At 45.4% G+C, this 27,062-nt stretch overlaps 1 protein-coding gene across 1 annotated transcript in view; it reads left to right on the top strand.

The window, feature by feature from the left end:
• Positions 1 to 1,202: 1,202 nt before the first annotated feature.
• ZCWPW1 (zinc finger CW-type and PWWP domain containing 1) overlaps positions 1,203 to 27,062 on the top strand; it is a 645,937-nt gene continuing 620,077 nt past the window's right edge. Inside the window, exon 1 of the mRNA XM_086945720.1 lies at positions 1,203 to 1,589. Within this exon, the coding sequence (XP_086801846.1) occupies positions 1,203 to 1,589 (387 nt within the window). The remainder of the gene's footprint in view (positions 1,590 to 27,062) is intronic.

The following is a 27,062-nucleotide window of genomic DNA, read 5'->3' as shown; positions in this document are numbered from 1 at the left end:
ACATGCCAAGAACAGATGCATACTGGTAAGTAGCATATTTGGCATAGATCACACCTCCGACACCTGTCTTAAAAGATGGCTATCATAGTTGTCATTTTAGGGCTATGTGTGCCTATGAGCCATACATATTTCCTTCTTTCCTTAGTATTTCCTTCCATTGTTTCAAACTATCCCTCTTATTAGAGAGCAGAAGTCCTTAAATAATTATACAATGTTTAAAGAAACCAGAAAATACCCAAGCCTTGTAGTTATTTGCATGGACTACCTGCATCTCGTCATTACATGGCCAGACAGATAATGTAGTGCATTATCTGACTGTATAAAACTTACCAATAGAACACTTGCCATGGGCCTTAGAGTAATTCAACAAGAGAGAAAGCTACAACTTCAGCTCTTCTAACTCAATATATGTGACTTGCATAGTAGCTACTTGGAGTTCATATCTTTGCCAGACATAACTTGTAGACTGAATCCAAAGTGGACACAAATTGGCCAGGCCACTTTAAAAATCTGCTTACTATTATGTGTTTCTTGTACCTTTTTTTCTTCATATTTTTCCTTGATTTTCCCATCTCTTTTTGTTGTGAGATAAGCTTAGTATTAACAATAATTCCATAAAAAAGATGGAAAATGTACCTACTTCTAATTCCTAGTCATCATTGGTATCATAATTGATTTTTTATAAATAAACTGCACACTGTGGTACACAGAGGTGCCACAGGAGTGGGTGTGATATAGCAATGCTGACCCTTTCTCTGAGTCAGCTAACCTATCAGACTCTGTTGCAGATTGGCTGTCTTTAAAATGGCAGTCTGACTCCCTTGTTATGTTTAGCTTCCACTTTCTCTTTTCTTGTTCCTTTATCCTCTTTAAGGTAGGTGTTTTGATGATATTTCAACATCACGGTTGTGCTTTGACCAAAACTTTAATTAAACACAGTCTATATTTAAAAAAGAAAGCTTTGGTTATCTAAAATATATATTTCTCTTTGGAAAATTATTCTGATACTTCACATGTAGGCAGAGATTATTAGTTTTTATGAATATCAGTGACGATTCCTTTGACATAAAATATAAGCAAGTCACCTAATTTCTCTTCTCGATTTGTAACTGATCATTGTGTTCTGAAGTTAAAGTACAGCAGCTATTTAGGCACTCTATGTACCAAATATGGGAATAGCAACTCAAGTTTTCTAGTTACTTATGGGCACCTTGCTTACATTTTCAGAATGCATTAAGACATCGAAGAAATTTGCTCCACCACTTAAAAAACCAGAAGATGCTTTGTCAGTTCATGGTTTTAGCAGTGCATCTGGAAATGAAGAAGACTCTGTAGCTATGGGTGAAACACTCAGTCCTGCCAAGAATAAAGGAGGTGACTCAAAATCAAGCAAAAACAGGCTAATTACTCTGGATGGAGCAAAAACCAAAAAGAAAAGACAAACAGAAAATTCGGATTCAGACAAGAAGCAGAAGAGAAAAAGAAGTGAGACATTGAATAAGGCTTCAAAAACCATGGCTACGGAAGATAAGGAGAATGTGCTTGAGACAAATCCTCGTGAAAGCTCCCAGGAGATCAAGACTCCAAAGGTATGTCTAAATAGGCACTTGTGAAGATCAAAAAAAATTGCATGATTTTAGAATGTTAATTTTTTTAAACATAAAGATTTTGTCTATGCACTGGTAAACCCATCCATGGCATTCTCATTTCATACTACCTGTTATCTCCAATCAACAGCCAACTATACCACAGCGTAGGTATCTTTAACCCCTTCCATGCGTCATGAGCGTCGGTTGGCCTGTGCTTATGACTGAACCGTTCCGTCATGGTTCCATTGGTTCTTTAGAACGTTCAGCACCGCAGCGGAATTCGCGCAGCGCTGAAGGGGTTAAAAAGAAAAAGTCAAGCTGCAGGCTAGGTCTGGCAATGGCTATACGCTGTGTCAGCATGGTTCCTTAACTACATGTCTCCTGTAACCAGTCAGGAAAATGGACATTTTTTAAATGCATTCCGTTCTCTTTCTTGTAAAATGGTGCCCACTGGTAGAAGGATAGGGGAGGGTAGGTGTACTAGCACTTTAGTACTTTAGAATGGGATTATCATTGATAGTTGTAAGCATTTGAATAGTCCCGCCTTTGCTCTGGCAATTGATGCTGACTGAATTTCACTTCCATATAAAAACAAATACCTATTCTGTTTTTTAGGATCTTCTTTGATAGTACCAAGCATTTCAATTTGGCCACACGCAGCATTGAATCCGTAAACACTTTTTTCTACTTATGTATGTGTACCAATTTAGGCAATTAATGGCAAATTTAGCAGCTCCCAAAGGGCTTCCAGTAACATTAAAATGAAGACCTGTCAACGGCGGTTCAACCAAACTTCCAAGTTTTGAGCTTTATTTTAAAAAAAGAAAAGAAGAAGACAACTTTTAATAAGGAAAACCTCTTTACAGCATAATCTCAACATGTTCCAGTTAACCTAACTTGAAAAGCATGTTAGAAAGAATTTAGTTGAATTGAGAAATCCGAAACTGCCCCTTTCAGACTCCAGCAGTCTTCCCCATCGCTTCATAACTTGCGTCTGTAGATGCTAAAGAGTCCCAGTTATGTTTTTTCCAGCATGTCCTTAGAACACTTCTAAGGGTATTAAACCCTATGTTCTCTTCCAGGGGATCCTCATCAATAGTCATAGTACTGAATATTCCCGCCCATCTGCGGAGACTCTTGAAATAATAAAAACTGATATAGGAAAAACATACATAAAACATATATATATATATATACATCTCCCCCCTCCCTCTCTCTCTCTCTCTCTCTCTCTCTATATATATATATATATATATCTTACTATATAACGGTCCAACTTTCTGAGCGTGGTATGTGATCAAGCTCCCTAGAGGAGTGAAACACATTGTCGGATGGATATTTGTCCTTTAATTTAAATAAAAACTTCACTCTGCCACCTATTTGAGGATTTGTATCTTCTTTTTGAAAGAATCTTTCGCTGCAGTGACAAGGTTTGTCTGGAGGTCCGCACCTGGTGTGTTTCCGTCACTCATTGACGGAACAGGAACATTTCTTTCACATATATATATATATATATATATATATATATATATATATATATATATATATATATATATATATATATATATATATATATATATATATATATTTTTTTTTTTGTCGCTCCAAGGTTGTCCACCTTTGAGTAGCACACGAGCAACAGCTTGATTTATGTGTAGGTGAGGACGGGGATCCGCTTGTAGATGCCGCTCCGTAAGCGTTAACGGAAGCGGTCTGCGCAACCGCTAACCCACTTCTCCATTTTCCATACAACACACCCACAAATGGTAGGCTCAAATAAGACTGTGTATTATGGGAAGTGTGGTGCGGAAAGCACACAATCAAGCCCTGTATGGACTCGCAAGTGGGCCCGTCCTCGATCTCGTGTACGGCTGCTTCACTATCGTGACCCCCAAGGATGACGGGGTGGTGCATACTCCGCGGCTGGATGGCCGCGTATAAATTGTTGCTCCAAGGTTGTCCACCTTTGAGTAGCACACGAGCAACAGCTTGATTTATGTGTAGGTGTGGACGGGGATCCGCTTGTAGATGCCGCTCCGTAATGGATCTGCCCGACACGTTTCAAAGCTCCATATGCTTCTCTTCGGGGGCTTTAACGGAAGCGGTGTGCGCAACCGCTAACCCACTTCTCCATTTTCCATACGACACACCCACCAATGGGAGGCTCAAATGAGACTATGTATTATGGGAAGTGTGGTGCGGAAAGCACACAATCAAGTCCTGTATGGACCCCGCAAGTGGGCCCGTCCTCGATCTCGTGTACGGCTGCTGTTTCACTTCCGTGACCCCCAAGAATGACGGGGTGGTGCATACTCCGCGGCTGGACGGCCGCGTATAAATTGTCTCGCCAAGGTTGTCCACCTTTGAGTAGCACACGAGCAAAAGCTTGATTTATGTGTAGGTGAGGACGGGGATCAGCTTGTAGATGCCGCTCCGTAATGGAACTGCCCGACGGGTTTCGAAGCTCCATATGCTTCTCTTCAGGGGCTTTAACGGAAGCGGTGTGCGCAACCGCTAACCAACTTCTCCATTTTCCATACGACGCACCCACCAATGGGAGGCTCAAATGAGACTGTGTATTATCGGAAGTGTGGTGCGGAAAGCACACAATCAAGTCCTGTATGGATCCCGCAAGTGGGCCCGTCCTCGATCTCGTGTACGGCTGCTGTTTCACTTCCGTGACCCCCAAGGATGACAGGGTGGTGCATACTCCGCGGCTGGATGGCCGCGTATGAATTGTCGCTCCAAGGTTGTCCACCTTTGAGCAGCACATGAGCAACAGCTTGATTTATGTGTAGGTGAGGACGGGGATCCGCTTGTAGATGCCGTTCCGCAATGGAACTGCCCGACACGTTTTGAAGCTCCATATGCTTTTCTTCAGGGGCTTTAACCGCATTGCTGCGGCGGCTTTTCCCGCTGTGTGCGGCGTTTTAAAAAAACCTGCATTACATGACGAGCTCAGCTCGTCATCAGCATACGAGCGCCTTAGCTGACGACGAGCTGAGCTCGTCATCAGCATCGAAGGGGTTAACGGAAGCGGTGTGCGCAACCGCTAACCCACTTCTCCATTTTCCATACGACACACCCACCAATGGGAGGCTCAAATGAGACTGTGTATTATGGGAAGTGTGGTGCGGAAAGCACACAATCAAGTCCTGTATGGACCCCGCAAGTGGGCCCGTCCTCGATCTCGTGTACGGCTGCTGTTTCACTATCGTGACCCCCAAGGATGACGGGGTGGTGCATACTCCGCGCCTGGACGGCCGCGTATAAATTGTCGCTCCAAGGTTGTCCACCTTTGAGTAGCACCCGAGCAACATCTTGATTTATGTGTAGGTGAGGACTGGGATCCGCTTCTAGACTGTGCATTATCTGCACCACACTTCCCAAAATACACAGTGTCATTTGAGCCTCCCATTGGTGTGTGTGGCATATGGAAAATGGAGAAGTGGCACGCCGCTTACGTTAAAGCCCCTGAAGAGAAGCATATGGAGCTTCGAAACGCGTTGGGCAGATCCATTACGGAGCGGCATCTGCAAGCGGATTCCCGTCCTCACCTACACATAAATCGGGCTGCTGCTCGTGTGCTACTCAAAGGTGGACAACCTTGGAGCGATAATTTACATGCGGCCGTCCAGCCACAGAGTATGCACCACCCCGCTATCCTTGGGGGTCGCAGCAGTGAAGCAGCAGCCGTACATGGAATCGAGGACGGGCACTCTTGCGGGGTCCATACAGGACTTGATTTGTGCTTTCCGCACCACACTTCCCATAATACACAGTCTTATTTGAGCCTCCCATTGGTGGGTGTGGCATATAGAAAATGGAGAAGTGGGTTGGCGGTCACGCACGCCGCTTACGTTAAAGCCCCCGAAGAGAAGCATATGGATTTTCGAGACGCGTCGGGCAGATCCATTACGGAACGGCATCTGCAAGCGGATTCCCGTCCTCACCTACACATAAATCGGGCTGCTGTTCGTGTGCTACTCAAAGGTGGACAACCTTGGAGCGATAATATATATATGTATATATATATATATATATGTATATATATATTCGTCCAAGGTCTCTCCGCTCGGAGAGGAAGTAGAGGAGCACACGTCACAGGTAAGGGAAACACCTTGTTTATTTCAATTTATTTCACATCGCCTCCATTGTCCTAATGCATTTCGGCCGCATCGGCCTTCTTCAGAGGAGAGGGGGGGAGCCTTTGACATCTGATGGCCTCCCAGATACACACTGACCCTTAATTGCTCCGTCATTAATTACCCTCAGGTGGGTGACTCTTCCGGTCTGCAATATCGAGCATTCTGGTCCATGTAGTGCGTATATATAATATTCGCTCCAAACTTCAGCGGTATGCCCCCGCCGTTTCGGCATTCGTCTTCTTTGCGGGGGCATACCGCGGAAGTTTGGAGCGAATATATTGCGGAGGGCACCATCCGCTGGTAAGCACCCCGCCCATGAGTGCAAGGACTCGGTGCAATTTTGGAGCCAATATATATATATATATATATATATATATATATATATATATATATATATATATATATACACAAACATATATAATTTTTTCTCATACCAATGCACCAATGCATTTCTCTTTCAGGAGGCTAAACAATTTAATAAAACACATAAACTGCTTTTGCAAACATGCATAATATATGTATGAAAAACACATGACGGCAAGAAGCACTTGACCTCTGTTTTTAATGAGTAAACCTCATGAGTAAACTGCAACGAAAAGCAGGCATTGTTGGCCTACAGGCTGCATGCATTGTAAACCACCATAGAAAATGAAAGCAATCTTACATTAAAACTGGCACCGTGCCTTTAAGGCAGCCAGGACCCCAGGCTTCCCACCATGCCTCAGGGGTTACAGTTAGATCAGTTGTTATTTCCGACTCCTGTCAGGAGCCTGGATTCACAGCTCCCTCTTTTTTGACTTTTCTGTCAAAAATACCGTGTTTTTTTGTGGGTTTTTGGCCTGTTCGTGGTATGTGGGCCGCTAAATTCATATCTTGTGCATAGATCGCCGCCTAGTGTTGGGTCCAGGTGATTGCACTTTGTTGTCCTGGAAGAGTCTTCGAAGTATCACGAGATAGGTGGCTCCTCCCCTGGACTACAGTGCGCATGGGCATCATCTCCATCCTCAGATTGTTTTTTTCCGCCATTGGGTTCGGATGTGTTCTGTGACTCTCATTCGGAACCTATAGGAAAAACTTGTTTCTTCGGGCCAAAAGGCCTCTTTAAGCGTCGGTATTGTACTTCGTTCGGTTCTGAGTTAAGTTACCCGGTTTCCCGGATACTTGAGCAAGCGTGCTCCCAGCTTTTTAGACCCGATCGAAGATTGACATCGACGATGGAATTCCAGGCCCCGTTTAAACGTTGCCCAGTCTGTAACGCGAAGTACCCTCTCTCAGACGTGCACCCTGTGTGCAACAGATGTCTGTCTCCAGACCACGACGAGGAGAGTTGCTTGGCCTTTTCGAAATTCAGGTCGAAAGAGGCGCTCGCTCTTCGACGTGAGGCGAGACTAGGTCACAGGCCAAGAAATGCCCAGCTGAACTGGTGCTGGATCCTGGAACAATGGACCAGACACTAACCAAGAGTAAGAACAGTAGGGTTAAGGCAGTGCCTTCCCCCTTGCCTCAAGGTGAGGATCAGCTCTCACAGGAAACTGATCCAAAGACCCCAGAAGGAACTGTCCTAGAAGAACATGAGCCTGAACAGGTTGAGTTTCTTGGGACAGGGGGACCTTCCAGGGCAGACTTGAGACAAGCGCAATTAGACTGTTGATCTCTTGAACCCCTCAGACAGCAGGCTGCTGCTGAGGCTGCAGGGAATGCCACAGGTGCCCATAAAGTGTATTGGATGATGGACTCCTTTACTCTGAGGCAAGAGACCCCAAGCCTGGTGCTACCAGGAGGCTGGTCATCCCCTTGACTCTGAGAGGTTTCCTTCTCACCTTGGCCCATGAAATTCCCCTTGCAGGTCACTTAGGCCAGAACAAGACTTGGGAAAGACTTGTCCCACACTTTCACTGGCTTCATATGTCTGAGGACACTAAAGAGTTTTGTCGCTCATGTGTCACCTGTCAAGCCAGTGGCAAATCAGGAGGCACAACAAAGGCCCCCCTTATACCACTACCTGTGGTGGGGGTACCCTTTGAAAGAGTGGGGATTGACATTGTTGGACCAATGGACCCCCCAACAGCATCTGGGCACAGATTTATACTGGCGGTAGTGGATCATGCCACCAGGTATCCAGAAGCTATTCCCCTTAGGACCACTACAGCTCCTGTTGTGGCCAGGGCCCTACTTGGAGTTTTCTCCAGAGTGGGGTTTCCTAAGGAGGTTGTCTCTGACAGAGGTGCAAACTTCATGTCAGGATACTTGACTGCTATGTGGAAGGAGTGTGGTGTCAACTACAAGTTCACCACCCCCTATCACCCACAGTGCAATGGGCTTGTTGAAAGGTTCAACAAGACCCTCAAAGGGATGATAAAAGGGTTACCTGAAAGGCTTAGGCAAAGATGGGACATCCTTTTACCCTGCCTTCTGTTTGCTTACAGAGAGGTCCCACAGAAGGGGGTTGGTTACAGCCCTTTTGAACTTCTCTTTGGGCATCCTGTAAGAGGACCCCTGTGTCTTGTGAAGGAAGGATGGGAGTTACCTCTCAAAAAGCCTAAACAAGACATAGTGGACTATGTACTTGGTCTCGGCTCCAGGATGGCAGAGTACATGGAGAAGGCCTCCAAAAACCTTGAGGCCAGCCAAGAACTCCAAAAAGCTTGGCATGACCAAAAGGCTGTCCTTACTGTTTACCAGCCTTGACAGAAGGTGTGGGTGTTGGAGCCAGTGGCCCCAGCAGCTCTCCAAGACAAATGGTCTGGACCCCATACTATCATTGAACAGAAGGGAGAGGTCACCCATCTGGTAGACCTTGGAACTCCCAGGAGCCCGCACAGAGTACTTAATGTGAACAGGCTCAAGGCATTTGTCAACAGGGAAGACATGGGCTTGCTCATGGCTACAGATGAGGGACAGGAGGAAGAGAGTGACCCTCTCCCAGACCTGCTCACTCAGAACCCTGATGATGGGTCAGTAGATGGTGTAGTCTTTTCTGACAGCCTGTCTGAGCATCAACAAGAGGATTGTAAACAGGTTCTTCAATCCTTCAAACAAATGTTCTCTCTGACACCCATTCAGACAAACTGGTGCACCCATGAGGTGGACACTGGTGACAGTCTGCCTATAAAGAGTAAAATCTACAGTCAACCTGACCACGTCAGGGACTGTATACAGAAAGAAGTACAGAAGATGTTGGAATTGGGAGTCATTGAACCCTCAGAGAGCCCTTGGGCTAGTCCTGTAGTTCTAGTGCCTAAACCTCACACCCAGGATGGCAAGAGAGAGATGAGGTTTTGTGTAGACTACAGGGGTCTCAATGTTGTCACTAAGACAGATGCCCATCCAATACCAAGAGCAGATGAACTCATAGATAAATTGGCTTCTGCCAAATTCTTGAGTACATTTGACCTGACAGCTGGTTATTGGCAAATCAGGTTAGCTGAGGATGCCAAGGCCAAGACAGCATTTTCTACACCAGGAGGTCATTACCAGTTTGTGGTGATGCCCTTTGGTTTGAAAAATGCACCTGCCACTTTTCAAAGGTTGGTGAACCAAGTTCTCTCTGGGTTGGATGACTTCTGTGCAGCATATCTAGATGATATCGCTGTCTCTAGCTCCACCTGGGAGGATCACCTGATCCACCTGAGGAAAGTTTGGAGGCCCTGCAAAAGGCAGGCCTCACTATCAAGGCTACCAAGTGCCAGATAGGGCAGAGTCAAGTTGTATACTTGGGCCACCTTGTAGGTGGAGGCCAAGTTCAACCTTTGGAGAGCAAGATACAGGCCATAAAGGACTGGGCTCCTCCAACCACCCAGACACAGGTCAGAGCTTTCTTGGGCCTGTCTGGTTACTATAGAAAATTTGTCAGAAATTATGGAACCATTGTGACTCCACTTAATGACCTGACAAGTAAGAAAATGCCAAAGAAAGTTCAGTGGACAGTTAGCTGTCAGAAGGCATTCGATGACCTAAAGCAGGCCATGTGCACTGCACCTATTCTCAAGAGTCCAGACTACTCCAAGCCATTCATTGTCCAAACAGATGCTTCTGAGTTGGGTGTGGGAGCTGTTCTATCTCAACTGAATATTGATGGTCATGACCAGCCCATTGCTTTTATAAGTAGAAGGCTGACCCCTAGAGAGAAACGTTGGTCAGCTATGGAGAGGGAGGCCTTTGCTGTGGTTTAGGCCCTGAAGAAGCTGAGGCCATACTTGTTTAGCACTCACTTCAAGATTCAGACCGATCATAAGCCCCTCTTATGGCTAAATCAAATGAAGGGTGAAAACCCCAAACTTCTTAGGTGGTCCATTTCCCTACAGGGATGGAATTTACAGTGGAGCACCGCCCAGGGAATGACCATGGTAATGCAGATGGTCTCTCCCAGTACTTCCACTTAGAACAAGAAGACTCACCTGGTCAAGGGTAGTTTAATGTCCCTAAGTTTGGGGGGGTTATGTAGGAGAGTTTGGTCCGCAATCCTATGGTCACCCCCGATTTTTGCTTTTTGCTTCACTGGTTTACGACTTACCTGGCTGTGGGCCTGCTAATCAGACCCACAGCCTAGCTGTTCTCTCTCTAAATTGACACGCATGTACCTTAGGTGCATTTACCAATTGGTACCGGGCCACCTTATCAGTCCCTGTACAGCATACCTCAGGTATCCAGGGTATAGGTGTACCCAGGGCCTACCAGGGGCTGCAGCATGTATTATGCCACCCCTGGCTGGCCAACCAAACCTGACACAACTGGCTGCACGACAGCTGGGGCAAGGTGGTGTAATCACCCTTTGCTTTAGATATAGTATTCCTATATCTAACCCTAAAATGGACACCTATATTCCTATCAGTCACTCCTATGGCAGGCCTTATCAATCCTGAAGGCAGAGTGCTTGGAATTATGTGAGATGGTGCTCTGGCATGAGCTGTGCCCATTTGCAGCTTGCGGAACCAAGTCCTAATAGCTGTTCCATGATAACGCTATACCATATACTCTTAAGTGCATTATGAACCTCGCGGTCAAATGCTAACTTTGGCATAGCATTATCAAAACATGTCGAGTAAGGTGTCATACGAATTGGAATACTAACCCCTCGCCAATTCTGGCGACGGGGTTAGCATTCCACCCTTCTAGAGGGACACAACATGTATGTAACTGTGAACCCCGGTTAAAGTTAACTTGAGCCTCAGCATCACAAAATGGATGCTGCCACCACAGACACAAGTCTGACCTCCTGCTGCTGGGAGTCCTTCCAGCGAGGAGGGCTCGGACAAAGGGTTTCCTGTCAGGGGCGGTGCCAACACCATCCCAGACAGGATTTTGTGTATCCCAGGTAGGCAGGGCTGAGAGGAAGGTGACTGCAAGTGGCACCCCGGTGCTCACTGTGCATATGCCGGCTCAAACCAGTTCCAGGGGCACCCCAGCCCCTGAGCTGGGGAGAGACCGGACAAAGGAGAGGGGTGTAACCACCCCCCTCCTGGTCCCACCCATGGGCAGGACCTAGTCGCGTGCCAGCCCCTTTTCTTAGGATAAAGGTAGGAGCGGGCCCCCTTCCCAAATTAAATAATCTTGAATCTTGAACTACTTTCCACGAAAGGAACTCTTGACATTTTCTGAAGACTCTCCCTTGTGGCTAAGGAGTAGCCACCCTGCACCAGCAGGCACCACCTAAGCGGTTGCGGTTTGCTGCACGTCCATCCTCCGGATCAAGACTGACCAGCTTGACGAGACCCGGATTCCCAGCCATCTCTGACCTCTACCTGCATCATCAGCCCAGCTGAGATTCGTGGGTGCGACGAGACCTGTGGAACCGGCTATCTTCAAGACCTGCACGACGCTTAACCAGCACGACCGCCGAGGGATCCTCGAGTGAGTGCACTGGGGTTTGAGAAGCCCCATTCCCGAGCAGCTCCAGCACCGAAGTCCAGCATCCACGAGATCTGCGTGGGGCCCTTCTGCTTCTTTGCTGCTTACACGTTGTCCGGTCACTTGCCCGTTGGCTAGTGGCCCTCCTGACGACGTACCACGACATTTTCACCGCTGGTCTAGGTCCTCTAGACTGTCCCTTGCTCCTTGTTCAACAAGAAGTGCCCTGGACCCCACTGGTCCACTCCAGAAGCCATTTTTACTCCACCGCGTGGGCTTGTCTTTGCCAAGGCTTGTTGCTCCAATCCTAGAAAGTGGAAACAAAAGGGGAGTCTAGAGGGAAAGAGAAAAAAAGGACGCCCTCCACTCAAAAAGTCATCAAGACACAAATGTCCTAGTTTTCAAGGCAATTCTCATCTATCGATCTGCAGACATCACTAGTTGTATATTAATTACATCAGAAAATCTCTTATCATAGAGATGTTAGAATAAAAGATGTCTCAGTCTATTGCCCTTATAAAAACAGCCCGACTCTGATAGACACACTTAGACCAACACAAAGCCCACAATCACCTTAAATGACAACAGAAAAAGTTGAGGAAGGCGAGATGGCACCTCACGGGCGCACCACCAATGGGACCCCTGACTGGTACTCACCAGGATGGCCCTGTTGTCATCATTGGTGCCATCAAGCCTTAACGGAAACGTGTCTTAAACCCAAAGCAAAAGACAGTGAGTGGTGCAGTGGACACTACTTATATGTGACGAAACTAACAACATTAAACATTTAACATATAATTTACTGTGCAACTAGGACAAAAAACTTTACTCATGTTCCTTTTTGTGTTGCATACAGTACACACATAAACATAAAAAGAAGGATGTGAATACTACCAATCGATTCACACCCTACTTACAGCCGACATGTTTCATTGCCTTGGTTTCTATCAGGCAATTTCCTCAGGGCAAACCAATTTAAATGCCACTGCAAAGGACACTGAGCTTTGCGTGCTGTAATAAAAAACAAACATGGTCGAGGTTACCTGCTGTCCTCCCCTGTTTAATACACAAAGATACTTTGTACAGTCAAACAGCCATGCTGTTATAAATAATAGTTACCCTTCAGTTAGCCTTGCCTCTCATACCAGCTAAGAGGAATTTTAAAACAGGATTACAGCCCCCATAGGTGAGCGTGATCCAATCTCCCTTCGGTTCAGTTGCTACATAAAACAACCAGACAAACAGGGGTTATACATTCAGAGAGCATCCTTGTACCTGTAGTTCAATGCTTGCCTTTCACAGTTAACTATAGTACGGCCCATTGGAAGATTACCGATAGAGAGTGATCGTCCGGCGTCTTCTCAGCACTCGAACACCGGAAGAGTTCTCAGCCGGTCTATTTGGGGTTTAGTTTGCCGATTTTCGTGACCCTTGATTGGTTGCGGTAGTCATGTGACATCCGCAGCCATTTCTAAACAGTCTTTAGACAATGTTATGTATATGTCTTACGAAGTTCTCGCGGTACTATCGCGATATTTATGGGATCGGCAGATATTCTGGTTATGATCGTAAATATCTTGATTACCCCCTCTGAGATGAATATTCAGTTCAAATAGGTCGAGATCTTTTTAAAGCTATGCTACTCGCCCACTTTTCCCCTGTTTTGTCAAGATTGAGTATTTGCGATTTTTGTGCTCTTTGATTGGCCGCGGAAGCCATGTGATATCCGCGGCCATCTTTGAGCAGTCTCAAAACAATGTCAACAGTATAGCCTATGAAAAAAACACACAGAAACCTGTGTTGCGGGGAGCACTATCCACTCACTCACAATTACGTGATTTGTTTTTTCTTATTTTACATGCATATTTTCAATCAACTGAAACGTGATAAGTTCATCAAATTATTCATCAAGAATTCGACATCAGACTGAGAACTTAAACAGACATGAAAAGAAAATTCTCATTAAACGGTGATTGTGTTTTCTTTCTTCAAAGATGTTTTAATTCTTCTTTGTCATCATTCAATGTGATAATTTGAGTTCTTCAAACAACTCTCCATCATTCAACATATGAAGACATATCCCAATGCATTTCGGTATGCACCTTCGTCAGGGGAATGTTCTATAAGTAACATAAGATTCTGTCACATATATCCAAGAAAGGATACAGTATTCACAGTTATAAATACAAAAATTACATTATTTAATTAATTAATCTTAAACAGCAACCAGAAGATCTCCAAATGTATTGTGCACATCTCGTGTGGGATCAAACGTCATGCTCACAAAAGTTCACCTACCACCTTATAAACCAAACCGGAAACATGGTGAACAACCCAACTCCAGCGTCACCTTCTAATAATTACATGCAAAATGACTATTCTCAAAATAAAAGCCACATAAATCACCAAACTTGGTGAACACCCCAACTCCAGCGCCTCCTTCTAATGATTACATGCAAAATAGACTGTTCTCAAAATAAATACCGCGTGAATCACCAAATATTCAAGACGTGCCATTTCTAGGCACTCTTACCTTCACAAGGAAGGTGAAGGTTCGGATGACCGAACATAAGAGTATGATTCGTACTAAGAATATGAAATCATGTTTAGCTGTAGATTGGCATGAGAGCGGTCACACAATACCTCAGCTAAAATTCACTGTGTTAGAGAGATTGGTGGAAAAACCACATGTTGATACAGTTAGACTGTTGGCACAAAGAGAAACTTACTGGATAAGTATGCCTGTTGCGATGACAATGTTGTACCAGTTTGGTTGTTAATTTCCCACTCGTTATCGTGCTCAGATGCTCCTGGATGCGGAGTTTGATCTTCCGTGTGGTGAGTCCAATGTATTCCAAACCACATTCACATTTTAATCTATACACCACGTTGGTAGTGTTACAGTTACTGAAGTGATGCAGTAACCAGTTCTTTCCAGATTGTAGAGTCACTGTGGAGGTTCTGTTAGTAAGCGGGCATACTGAGCAGTTTCCACATGGAAAGTGTCCATTGGGGACGGTGGTTGCCTCTGGTTCTGATCGCACATTCATCCTGGTGTGTACTAGTTTGTCTTTTAGATTGCTGGCTCTACGAAAAGCAAACCGTGGTGATGGCATCTTAAAATCCGACGTAGATAATAGAGACCAATGTTTTCTGATCGACTGACAGATCTTAGTGGCCATAGGATCGTAAGTCATGACCACAGGTAGACACTCCGTCCTTTCCTTTATGTGAGTTTCTAGCAAAACAGATCTCGGCGTATTCAGGGCCCTTTTCTTGGCCTTTTTGATGACTCTGCGTGGGTAGTCCCGGGCTTCCAACTTCTTGCTAAGTACTTCTGATTGTTCCTTATATACTTCGGTAGAGGAGCAGTTTCTCCTATACCGCAAAAATTGCCCCACAGGAAGATTATCTCTTAAAGCTCTGGGATGATATGATTGATAAGAGAGCAGCGAGTTTCTGTCTGTGGGCTTTTGGTGTACACTTGTTAGGAACATTCCTTCCACAGCTTCAATGTCTAGATCAAGATAGACCGCTCTGGTATGATGATATTTCCAGGTAAATCGTAGGCTCATGTCTTGCGTGTTCAACCAGTTCAGGAACTGCAGGAGAGATGTTTCTTCTCCTGACCATATGGGGAGCACATCATCAATATATCTCCTCCAAAGGCGCATATGGCCTTTGAAGGGATTGGTGTCAGACTCAATGATGTGCTCCTCAAACTGGCCTACATAGATACAGGCCAAGCTAGGTGCCATAGTAGCGCCCATAGATGTGCCCGTCACTTGGAGGAACAGGTCATTCTTATAACTGAAAAAATTCCTTGTGAGAGCCAATTCCACACATTGCAATACAAAGCTCTGTGGGGCATCGTAAAACCACTCTTGTGTGGCTAATGCTCGCGCTGCTGCCACCAGTGCGGCATCTTGAGGAATACATGAGTACAAAGACTCAATGTCGATTGTCACAATATATTCAGTTTCGGGATCAAATGTCATATTGTCAAGGACATTCAAGATATCCATTGTGTCCTTAACGAAGGACCTCTGTGTTATCACAGATTCACGAAGATAGTAATCAGCAAACTGTGATAATGGTTCCAATACTGACTGGATTCCAGACACAATTGGCCGGCCCGGGGGTGGCCGGGCCGGCTTGTGTATCTTTGGGAGGATGTAGAAGGCCGGAGTCCTAGGGTTGGAATTGATAAGGAACTCCGCCTCTTTTGCACTAATCCACTTCTTCTCTTTCGCATTCCCAACTAGTTCAGTTATCATTCTCATCAGTTCTGGAGTGAGGTCTTTTCTTAAAGGTTGATAGTTGGCTCTAACATTCAATAACCGAAGAACCTCAGCCTCGTAGTCACAGGTGTTTAATATGACGACTGCGCCGGATCACTGACAAAATTTCGAACCCCAAAATATCGACCTACAGAAATATCGAGTCAAAAATATCGACATCCTATCTACAACAAGGTAAGTACAAAAATATCGAAAAAATAATATAGATGTTAAAAATATCGATGTTAAAAATATCGTTTTTTTTTCTTATAAAATATAAATGTAAAATAAAGTAAATAATACAAATAAAATTAATCTACATAGTTCAAAGTATCTAATAATGTTTAAAAATAATAAATAAGACATATATAATAATAAGACTTTATTTAAATATATACAGAAAATATATAATATATATCGACTAAAATTAGTTGTTATAATTATTTTACTAATTTATTAATTAATAAATTATATTCTAAATTACAAATACATTTACAAATATAAAACAATAACATTAATAAAAATTAAAATATATAAAAAAAGATATATACTTGTAATATTGTTTAAATTAATTAAATAAAACGTTGGATAGCGTAAGGGTAAAAATTACTATTCCCACTCCAGAGAGTGCAACAGTAGGGAAAGCGTTGGATAGCGTAGGGCTAAAAATTACTATTCCCACTCCAGAGAGTGCAACAGTAGGGAAAGCATTGGATAGCGTAGGGGTAAAAATTACTATTCCCACTCCAGAGAGTGCAACAGTAGAGAAAGCGTTGGATAGCGTAGGGGTAAAAATTACTATTCCCACTCCAGTGGGTGCAAAAGTAGGGAAAGCGTTGAATAGCGTAGGAGTAACAATTTCTATTCCCACTCCAGAGAGTGCAACAGTAGGGAAAGCGTTGGATAGCATAGGGGTAAAAATTACTATTCCCACTCCAGAGAGTGCAACAGTAGGGAAAGTGTTGGATAGCGTAGAGGTAAAAATTACTATTCCCACTCCAGAGAGTGCATCAGTAGGGAAAGCCTTGGATAGCGTAGGGGTATAAATTACTATTCCCACTCCAGAGAGTTCAACAGTAGGGAAAGCGTTGGATAGCGTAGGGGTAAAAATTACTATTCCCACTCCAAAGAGTGCAACAGTAGGAAAAGTGTTGGATAGCGTAGAGGTAAAAATTACTATTCCCACTCCAGAGAGTGCAACAGTAGGGAAAGCGTTGGATAGCGTAGGGGTATAAATTACTATTCCCACTCCAGAGAGTGCAACAGTAGGGAAAGCGTTGGATAGCGTAGGGGTAAAAATTACTATTCTCACTCCAGAGAGTGCAACAGTAAAGAAAGCGTTGGATAGCGTAGGGGTAAAAATTACTATTCCCACTCCAGAGAGTGCAACAGTAGGGAAAGTGTTGGATAGCATAGGGGTAAAAATTACTATTCCCACTCCAGAGAGTGCAAAAGTAGGGAAAGCGTTGGATAGCGTAGGAGTAAAAATTTCTATTCCCACTCCAGAGAGTGCAGCAGTAGGGAAAGCGTTGGATAGCATAGGGGTAAAAATTACTATTCCCACTCCAGAGAGTGCAACAGTAGGGAAAGTGTTGGATAGCGTAGAGGTAAAAAATACTATTCCCACTCCAGAGAGTGCAACAGTAGGGAAAGCGTTGGATAGCGTAGGGGTATAAATTACTATTCCCACTCCAGAGAGTTCAACAGTAGGGAAAGCGTTGGATAGCGTAGGGGTAAAAATTACTATTCCCACTCCAAAGAGTGCAACAGTAGGAAAAGTGTTGGATAGCGTAGAGGTAAAAATTACTATTCCCACTCCAGAGAGTGCAACAGTAGGGAAAGCGTTGGATAGCGTAGGGGTATAAATTACTATTCACACTCCAGAGAGTTCAACATTAGGGAAAGCGTTGGATAGCGTAGGGGTAAAAATTACTATTCCCACTCTAAAGAGTGCAACAGTAGGAAAAGTGTTGGATAGCGTAGAGGTAAAAATTACTATTCCCACTCCAGAGAGTGCAACAGTAGGGAAAGCGTTAGATAGCGTAGCGGTATAAATTACTATTCCCACTCCAAAGAGTGCAACAGTAGGGAAAGCGTTGGATAGCGTAGGGGTAAAAATTACTATTCCCACTCCAGGGAGTGCAACAGTAGGGAAAGTGTTGGATAGCGTAGGGGTAAAAATTACTATTCCCACTCCAGAGAGTGCAACAGTAGGAAAAGCGTTGGATAGCATAGGAGTAAAAATTACTATTCCCACTCCAGAAAGTGCAACAGTAGGGAAAGCGTTTGATAGCGTAGGGGTAAAAATTACTATTCCAACTCCAGAGAGTGCAACAGTAGGGAAAGCATTGGATAGAGTAGGGGTAAAAATTACTATTCCCTCTCCAAAGAGTGCAACAGTAGGAAAAGTGTTGGATAGCGTAGAGGTAAAAATTACTATTCCCACTCCAGAGAGTGCAACAGTAGGGAAAGCGTTGGATAGCGTAGCGGTATAAATTACTATTCCCACTCCAAAGAGTGCAACCGTAGGGAAAGCGTTGGATAGCGTAGGGGTAAACATTACTATTCCCACTCCAGAGAGTGCAACAGTAGGGAAAGTGCTGGATAGGGTAGGGGTAAAAATTACTATTCCCACTCCAGAGAGTGCAACAGTAGGAAAACCGTAGGAGTAAAAATTACTATTCCCACTCCAGAAAGTGCAACAGTAGGGAAAGCGTTGGATAGCGTAGGGGTAAAAATTACTATTCCAACTCCAGAGAGTGCAACAGTAGGGAAAGTGTTGGATAGCGTAGAGATAAAAATTACTATTCCCACTTCAGAGAGTGCAACAGTAGGGAAAGCGTTGGATAGCGTAGGGTTATAAATTACTATTCCCACTCCAGAGAGTGCAACAGTAGGGAAAGCGTTGGATAGCGTAGGGGTAAAATTTACTATTCCCACTCCAGAGAGTACAACAGTAGGGAAAGTGTTGGATAGCGTAGGGGTAAAAATTACTATTCCCACTCCAGAGAGTGCAACAGTAGGGAAAGCGTTGGATAGCGTAGGAGTAAAAAGTTCGAGGCATGTGGGCTGCTGAATTCATATCTGTGCATAGATCGCCGCCTAGTGTTGGGTCCGGATGATTGCACATTGTTGTCCTGGAAGAGTCTTCGAAGTATCACGAGATAGGTGGCTCCTCCCCTGGACTACAGTGCGCATGGGCATCGCCTCCACCCCCAGATTGTTTTTTTCCGCCATTGGGTTCGGATGTGTTTCGGTTCCCTCTGTCGGAATCAATAGTTGTTTAACTTTCCTAACTTGAGACCAAAAGGTCTTTAGGATTTGCGTCGGTATTGTCCATCGTTCGGGTTTGTTTATTCATCGGCTCCGAACACTTGCTGCCCTTCCGCGTGCTTTCGGCGCGGACGGGCCTACACGACGCTCCAGACTACTCAACATGGAACAAACTCCATTTAAGAGGTGCCCGGTGTGCACCTCAAAGTATTCACACCTCGACGTGCACCCAGTGTGCAACAAATGTTGAGTCCAGGTGTATGGCCTGCTCCAAGTTCCGGTTGCAAGAAGACTCTCAAGCTTCGTCGGGCCGCTAGACTCCAGGCCCAGTTATCAGCGCCCCCGCCGGACAACATCTTTGAGGAAGACGTTGATGACGACACCTTCCTACGAGCTTCAGACTCCAGCCCGGCGTCAGAGGATGAAAACTACGACGCGGGGGACGAGGAGTTTGAGGAAGTCGTCGGAGAGGTAGGGGACGACGACGGGGCCATTGCCACCGTGGAGGATAGCTCAGAGGAGGAGCATCCTCAGACTGACTCAGGGGTCAATCCCCATTATACGGCCCAGGTCGAGGGATCGCCTTCGGGCCTTACCCAAGACCTTGATACTCGTCCCACGGCCCCGCCTCCGGGCCCGGCCACGGACATTGGTGATGCGCCACTCCCGGTACAGAAACCGAAAGTGAAGCCATCAGGGTCCACACCAGCGGTGTCGAAACCGAAAGTGAAAGTACCACTGGTGGGACTGAAGGCTCTAGAGGCCTCGGCGCCTAAAACGTCCAAAATGGCCACCGACATCAAGAGCCGCGCCAAGATGGCCGACCCGAAGACCCCGGTGTCGAAGGCGAAGACGGCCGACACGGCCGCGTCGGCGCCGAAGAAGGTCGTCGACCCGAAAAGAGCCTCGAAGAAGCGTCAAGACGACCACAAAGCTCTGGCTGCGCCGATTCCGGTCGACAAGGCCAAGGGTGGTGATGTGTCGGCTCCGAAGACCGTGCCTTTGATCGCCGACCCGACTCCGGACTCGGGGGAATCGCTCGAGCCGGTCCAGCCCTCACCGTCCTTGACCAAGAAGGTCACGGAGTCCCTTCAACGTATTCGGAAGGACGCATTGGCTCCCGAACCGAAGGATGTGGTGCCGAAGCCTCCACAGAAACCGGCAAAGGCGCAGACGCCGATCCACTTCACGCTGTCGCCGAAGACGACGCCGAAGGCTTTCGCTCCAAAACATGGGGCCGGGGCGCCCTTGAAGCTGGTGTCGACGCCTAAAGCGTCATTGGTGGTGTCGAAGCCTCGGCTCCAGCCACTCGCGGACGAGGAGCGTCGAGAGGTTGTCATAGACGTCAACACAGGCAAACTCTCTCTCCTTAAAAGGAAGATCACCCCGGAGCCAGTGTTAGAACATTTTCATATTCCACTCAAAAAGAAGTTGGACTCTGCGGGTACTTCTGCCCCTGTGGAGCCTGCATCTCCACAAACTTTAGAACTCTCACCAGCTCACTCTCTCGCTGGGGAAGGTGACGGAGATGAGGAGGACGAGTACAATTATCCAGCGTACTCGGATCCGGAGGAGGTCAATGAACCTTGGTCTGCTGGAGGCGACCCTGAGGACCCTCAGTCAGGTCACGAACCGCAACTTTTTGCAGCAAAAACTTCTCCAACAGAGGACTCAGCAGCCTTCAACGCTCTGATTGAGAGAGCTGCGGCTAATCATGATGTCGACCTCCATGCGGACCCAGTGGATGTCGATTTTCTGTTTGACACTTTCTCGGTGGCTGAAAAGACTGTCAAGACATTGCCTATGCTCAAGGGGGTGCTGAAGCACGCGCCTGAGGTTTTCAAGGAGCCCACTCGGGCGCGAGTCATCAATCCTCGTATTGACAAAAAAATACAAGGCAGCGCCCACTGATCCAACGTACATCAAGGGACACTTGCCACTGGACTCTTTGGTTGTATCCAACGCACGCAAGCGCGCGAACTCGCAAACCACGGGTGATGCTCCTCCCCCAGATAAAGAATCGAAAATCTTTGAAGCCTCAGGAAAACGTATTGCTGCACAGGCAGCTAATATTTGGCGCATTTCAAACACGCAGGCCCTACTTGCATGCTACGATAGGGCGCACTATGACACCCTAGAAACACTTCTGCAGCACTTACCTGATCGGTACAAAGAGGGTGCTGAAATGTTAATTCAGGAGGGGAAGCTAATCACCAATGCTTCCATTAAATGTGCACTGGACGTGGCTGATACCGCCTCCAGGGCTATAAACACTAGGGTGTTACTGCGTAGACATGCATGGCTTAGAATATCAGGCTTTAAACCAGACATACAGACAACCATCTTAAATCAAACAGTTAATCCAGACCACCTGTTTGGCCCTGAAGTGGATGCAACCCTTGAAAAAATGAAGAAAGACACGGACACTGCTAAGTCTATGGGGGCCCTCCAGTCCCAGCAGTTTTGGGGTGGTTCCTTTCGCCGCTCCAATAACAGAGGCACCTCAAGGGGTCAGGCATCACAATCCACGCAGTACTATAAAGGCAACACCCAAACCTCATACACCAACAAGGGTAGAGGTGGTTACAGGGGTAACAACGTCAAAGGCAGAGGATGTGGAAACAACAGCTCCAGGTCCTCCACCACCAACAAACAGTGACGCCTTATCACTGCCCCCCGACCACACAACACCGGTCGGGGGGAGACTCCAGCAGTTCCTGCCCGCGTGGAAATCCATCACCACGGACAGGTGGGTCAAATCTCTTATCCAGTACGTTTACTGTCTGGAACTTACTTCCACTCCACCAAACATACCTCCAAGAAGCCGTCCTATGTCCGGCGAGCACTTGCACTTGTTGCAGCAGGAGGTCAAAGTCATGCTGCAAAAAGGGGCAATAGAGCTCGTGCCACTGCAAGAAAGGGGAACAGGAGTTTACTCTCTGTACTTTCTAATCCCCAAAAAGGACGGATCCCTCAGGCCCATCCTGGACCTCAGGCCCCTCAACTGGTACATTCTGTCAGAACACTTCCATATGCTCACGTTGCAGCAGGTTCTCCCTCTGCTTCGGCAGGGGGACTTCCTAGCTACGCTAGATCTCAAGGATGCATACTTTCACATTCCCCTGCATCCTTCACACAGGAAGTACCTCAGATTCACAATTCAAGACCAGCACTACCAGTTCAGGGTTCTGCCGTTCGGGGTCACCACAGCGCCAAGAGTTTTTACAAAGTGCCTGGCGACTGTGGCGGCGCATCTAAGACGCCAGAACATCCACGTCTATCCCTATCTGGACGACTGGCTCATTCAGGCAAAGTCAGAACAGCAGTGCGCAGACCACGTGTCCCGCACCATTCATCTCCTGCACGATCTGGGATTCTAACTAAATTACCCAAAATCCCATCTCCAACCCGCCCATATACGGCAGTATCTGGGCGCGACAATAGACACTCTGGCAGCCACTGCGCAGCCAAATTCAGTGAGAATCGCCAGTATCCAGACGCTGATCCAACGATTCAGACCTCAGCACTCTCTTCCAGCGAAGGTGTTCATGCAGTTGATAGGCATGATGGCCTCCTGCATCTCCATCGTCCCGCACGCGAGGTTGCATATGCGTCCGCTTCAGGAGTGCCTAGCACGTCAGTGGACTCAGGCTCACGGGCAACTAACAGACCTAGTGTTGGTGAGCGGTTGAGCATACAACTCTCTGCATTGGTGGAATCCACAAAACCTTTGCAAGGGCCGACCGTTCCAAGAGCCTGTGCCACAGATTATCCTGACGACGGACGCTTCTCTCCAGGGATGGGGAGCGCATGTACTCCACTACACAGTGCAGGGACTATGGACACTACAGCAAAGGAAGATGCACATCAATGTACTGGAACTGATGGCGATCTTCATGGCCTTAAAGGCATTCAAAGTACATCTGTGCAACAAGGTCGTGTTGATCCGGACGGACAACATGACGTCCATGTACTACATTCAGAAGCAGGGAGGCACACACTCTCCGCAGCTGTCTCATCTGGCTCAGAGCATGTGGAAGTGGGCCATTCAGAGGAACATATTCCTCATGGCGGAGCATCTCCCAGGCAAGGACAATCAGATGGCGGACCTGCTCAGCAGGCACAGCCACCAAATGCACGAGTGGGAGATACATCCATCAGTACTCCAACCGTACTTCCAAAGGTGGGGTCATCCAGAGATAGACCTGTTCGCCACAAGGGAGAACGCAAAATGCCAAAGCTTCGCCGCCAGGTTCCCACACCCGCAATCGCAGGGCAATGCGATATGGATGAACTGGTCAGGCAGATTTGCGTACGCTTTTCCCCCAGCACCTCTGATACCGCTGGTGGCGCGCAAGCTCAGGCAGCACTCGATGACTCTCATCCTGGTTGCTCCAACGTGGGCTCGCCAACCATGGTACACCACGTTTCTGGAACTTTCCGTGGTACCGCATCAAAGGCTTCATCTCACACCCAGCCTTCTGACGCAGAGCCATGGCGACATTCAGCACCCAGATCCGCAACAGCTCAACCTGGCGATCTGGCTCCTGAAGTCCTAGAGTTTGGCTACCTCAATCTTCCCCCCGATTACATGGACATCATTCGGGAGGCAAGGAAGCCCACTACTAGAGCATGTTATGCGGCTAAATGGAAGCGGTTTGTCGTTTACTGTGTAAACCACGACATTGACCCGCTGGATGCTTCCATTCAGAACATCATTTGTTACCTGTTCCATCTGTACCAATGCAATTTGGCGTATTCTTCCATCCGCATTCACCTGTCTACTATGGCCGCATACCTCCAGAATAGGCAACACCTTTCACTTTTCAAGGTTCCTGCTATCAAGACATTTCTGGAAGGACTCAAAAGGGTCATTCCACCACGGACACCACCAGCCCCAGAATTGAACCTCAATGTGGTTCTTACAAGGCTGATGGGTCCTCCTTTTGAGCCACTGCACTCTTGTGAGCTTCAGTTTCTGACTTGGAAGGTGGCTTTCTTAGTAGCAATTACATCGCTACGGAGGGTTAGTGAGTTACAGGCACTCACCATCCAAGAACCATTTTTCCAAGTACATGCTAACAGGGTGGTGCTCCGCACTAACCCTAAATTTCTACCCAAGGTTGTATCTCAATTCCACATAAACCAGACAATTGAGTTGCCAGTGTTTTTTCAAAACCCTGAGTCGCTGGCGGAGCGGATGCTCCACACCCTTGACGTTAAAAGAGCCTTAATGTACTACTTTGACAGGACAAAGGATTTTCGAAAGACCAAGCAACTCTTCGTTGCATTTGCCTCACACCACAAGGGTAATGCTATTTCCAAAGCTGGTATCGCTAGGTGGATCGTGAAATGTATTCAGATCTGTTACGCTAAGGCTAAACGCACTCTCACAATTCCACCAAGAACCCACTCCACCAGAAAGTTGGGGGCCTCTATTGCTTTCCTTGGGAACATTCCCTTAGAGGATATTTGTAGAGCAGCCACATGGTCTACCACACATACTTTTACTAAACATTACTGTGTAGACGTGCACTCTAAACAGCAGGCAGCTGTTGGTCAGGCTGTTCTCAAAACACTTTTTCAAACTGCTGCAGCTGGCACGGGCGGCCGCCAATAATAGGAGGACTGCTATGTATTCTATGCACAGATATGAATTCAGCAGCCCACATGCCTCGAACTGCAAATGCTACTTACCAGTATGCATCTGTTCTTGGCATGTAGGGCTGCTGACATTCATATCGCCCGCCCTCCTCCCCGGCGCCTGTGGCAGCTGCAGTATTCATATATATATATATGCTCATAGCATGGTCATCACTCACATAGTTCACTCCATCTCTGCCAATGGCTAAAAACAATCTGGGGATGGAGGCGATGCCCATGCGCACTGTAGTCCAGGGGAGGAGCCACCTATCTCGTGATACTTCGAAGACTCTTCCAGGACAACAATGTGCAATCATCCGGACCCAACACTAGGCGGCGATCTATGCACAGATATGAATGTCAGCAGCCCTACATGCCAAGAACAGATGCATACTGGTAAGTAGCATTTGCATTACTATTCCCACTCCAGAGAGTGCAACAGTAGGGAAAGAGTTGGATAGCGTAGGGATAAAAATGACTATTCCCACTCCAGAGAGTGCAACAGTAGGGAAAGCGTTGGATAGCGTAGGAGTAAAAATTACTATTCCCACTCCAGAGAGTGCAACAGTAGGGAAAGCGTTGGATAGCGTACGGGTAAAAATAACTATTCCCACTCCAGAAAGTGCAACAGTAGGGAAAGTGTTGGATAGCGTAGGGGTTAAAATAACATAATTAAAAATATAAACTTTTTGTTTAATAATAAAAATATAAACAATTAAATAAATATAAACCATTTACAATACCTATACATAATTATAAAAAAACATGATTAGCTAAATAGATTTAACAAATAATAAATATAAATAAATACTATTTGATATTATTTAATTACCAATTAATAATTAATTAACAATTATATTATTAACAATACAATTATTTTTAATACATTATTAATTAATGAAATTTTAATTACTTCCCACTATATTTCCCTATAAAACCACTACCCACAGCATAACTCATTTATCCATTTATGAATTAATGAAAATCAATTAGCAATTAATTAAAATTAATTAACTATTAATTAAAATTAATTACCAATTAATTACATTTATTTTATAATTCCTACTAATTAATAATCAATTTACCATAATTAAATTACTTCCCACCCTATTCCCCTATAAACCCAAAACCCGCTACAGAACATATATATCAATTAATCAATTAAATTTTTTTTTCCAAATAATTAAAAATAATGACCAATTAATTATAATTAATTAATAAATCCTACTAATTATTAATCAACTTACCATAATTAAATTACTTCCCACCCTATTCCCCTATAAACCCACAACCCGCTACAGAACATATATATCAATTAATAAATTAATTAAAATTAATTTCCAATTAATTACAAATAATTACCAATTAATTCTAATTTATTAATAAATCCTACTAATTAATAATCAATTTACCATAATTAAATTACTTCCCACCCTATTCCCCTATAAACCCACAACCCGCTCCAGTACTAAAACATACAATTTTCTTATAAATTAATTTATTATTATATAAAATGAATACACATATAATATTAATTATTTTAAATACTTAAGTTAAACATATAACACATACATAATAAAAAACTATAAAATAATACAAATATCGATATTAGTGTCATCGAAATTAGTAACATCGATATATATGCTATCGATATTACTAACTTCGATATTACTTACATCGATATAAAGAATTTCGATATTACTTACCTTAGGGTCGATATTCTGTCCTACGATATTCTTGACTTCGATATTCCGCTCCTTCGATATTTCATACTCGATATTATGGTAGGTCGATATTTCCTACTCGATATTTTGACTGTGTACCGACTGCGCCACCTTTATCCTCTTAGCAGCTATGGAACGTCCAGCTCCAGTGCTGAACGTTCCTTTTCGCAGGTGAGGTTCAAACGGCCGACGGCAGCACTCCTGAGGTAGTGGTGCCGTCGGCCGTTGGAATAGGCGCAGCACCTAAGAGGATATCTGCGCTTTTTATTGTTATGTTGTTATTATTCTGGAGGGAACTTCACGGCTTCCCAATCTCCTTTGGCCATATTTTTGAACCCATTAGCTTTGTTATTGCTTTCGATCTTCCCAATGTCTTCCAGAACTTTCGCCTCAAATACCGCCACTTCAGGGCCAACCGCCCCCATTGGTGGACAAAAATTAGAGGGTTTTCTCAGATTGGTATTAAACACTTTGCTTTCTCAAAAGGTTGTTTGGCAAAAAATTTCTTTAACTTGATTTTTCTCATAGTCGGATGAAACTCCATACGACATTTAAAGG

This window comes from Lissotriton vulgaris, chromosome 12, assembly GCF_964263255.1.
Source record: "Lissotriton vulgaris chromosome 12, aLisVul1.2, whole genome shotgun sequence".
In the NCBI taxonomy this organism is placed as follows: Eukaryota; Metazoa; Chordata; class Amphibia; order Caudata; family Salamandridae; genus Lissotriton; species Lissotriton vulgaris.
This window is presented reverse-complemented; position numbering and strand designations above follow the sequence as displayed.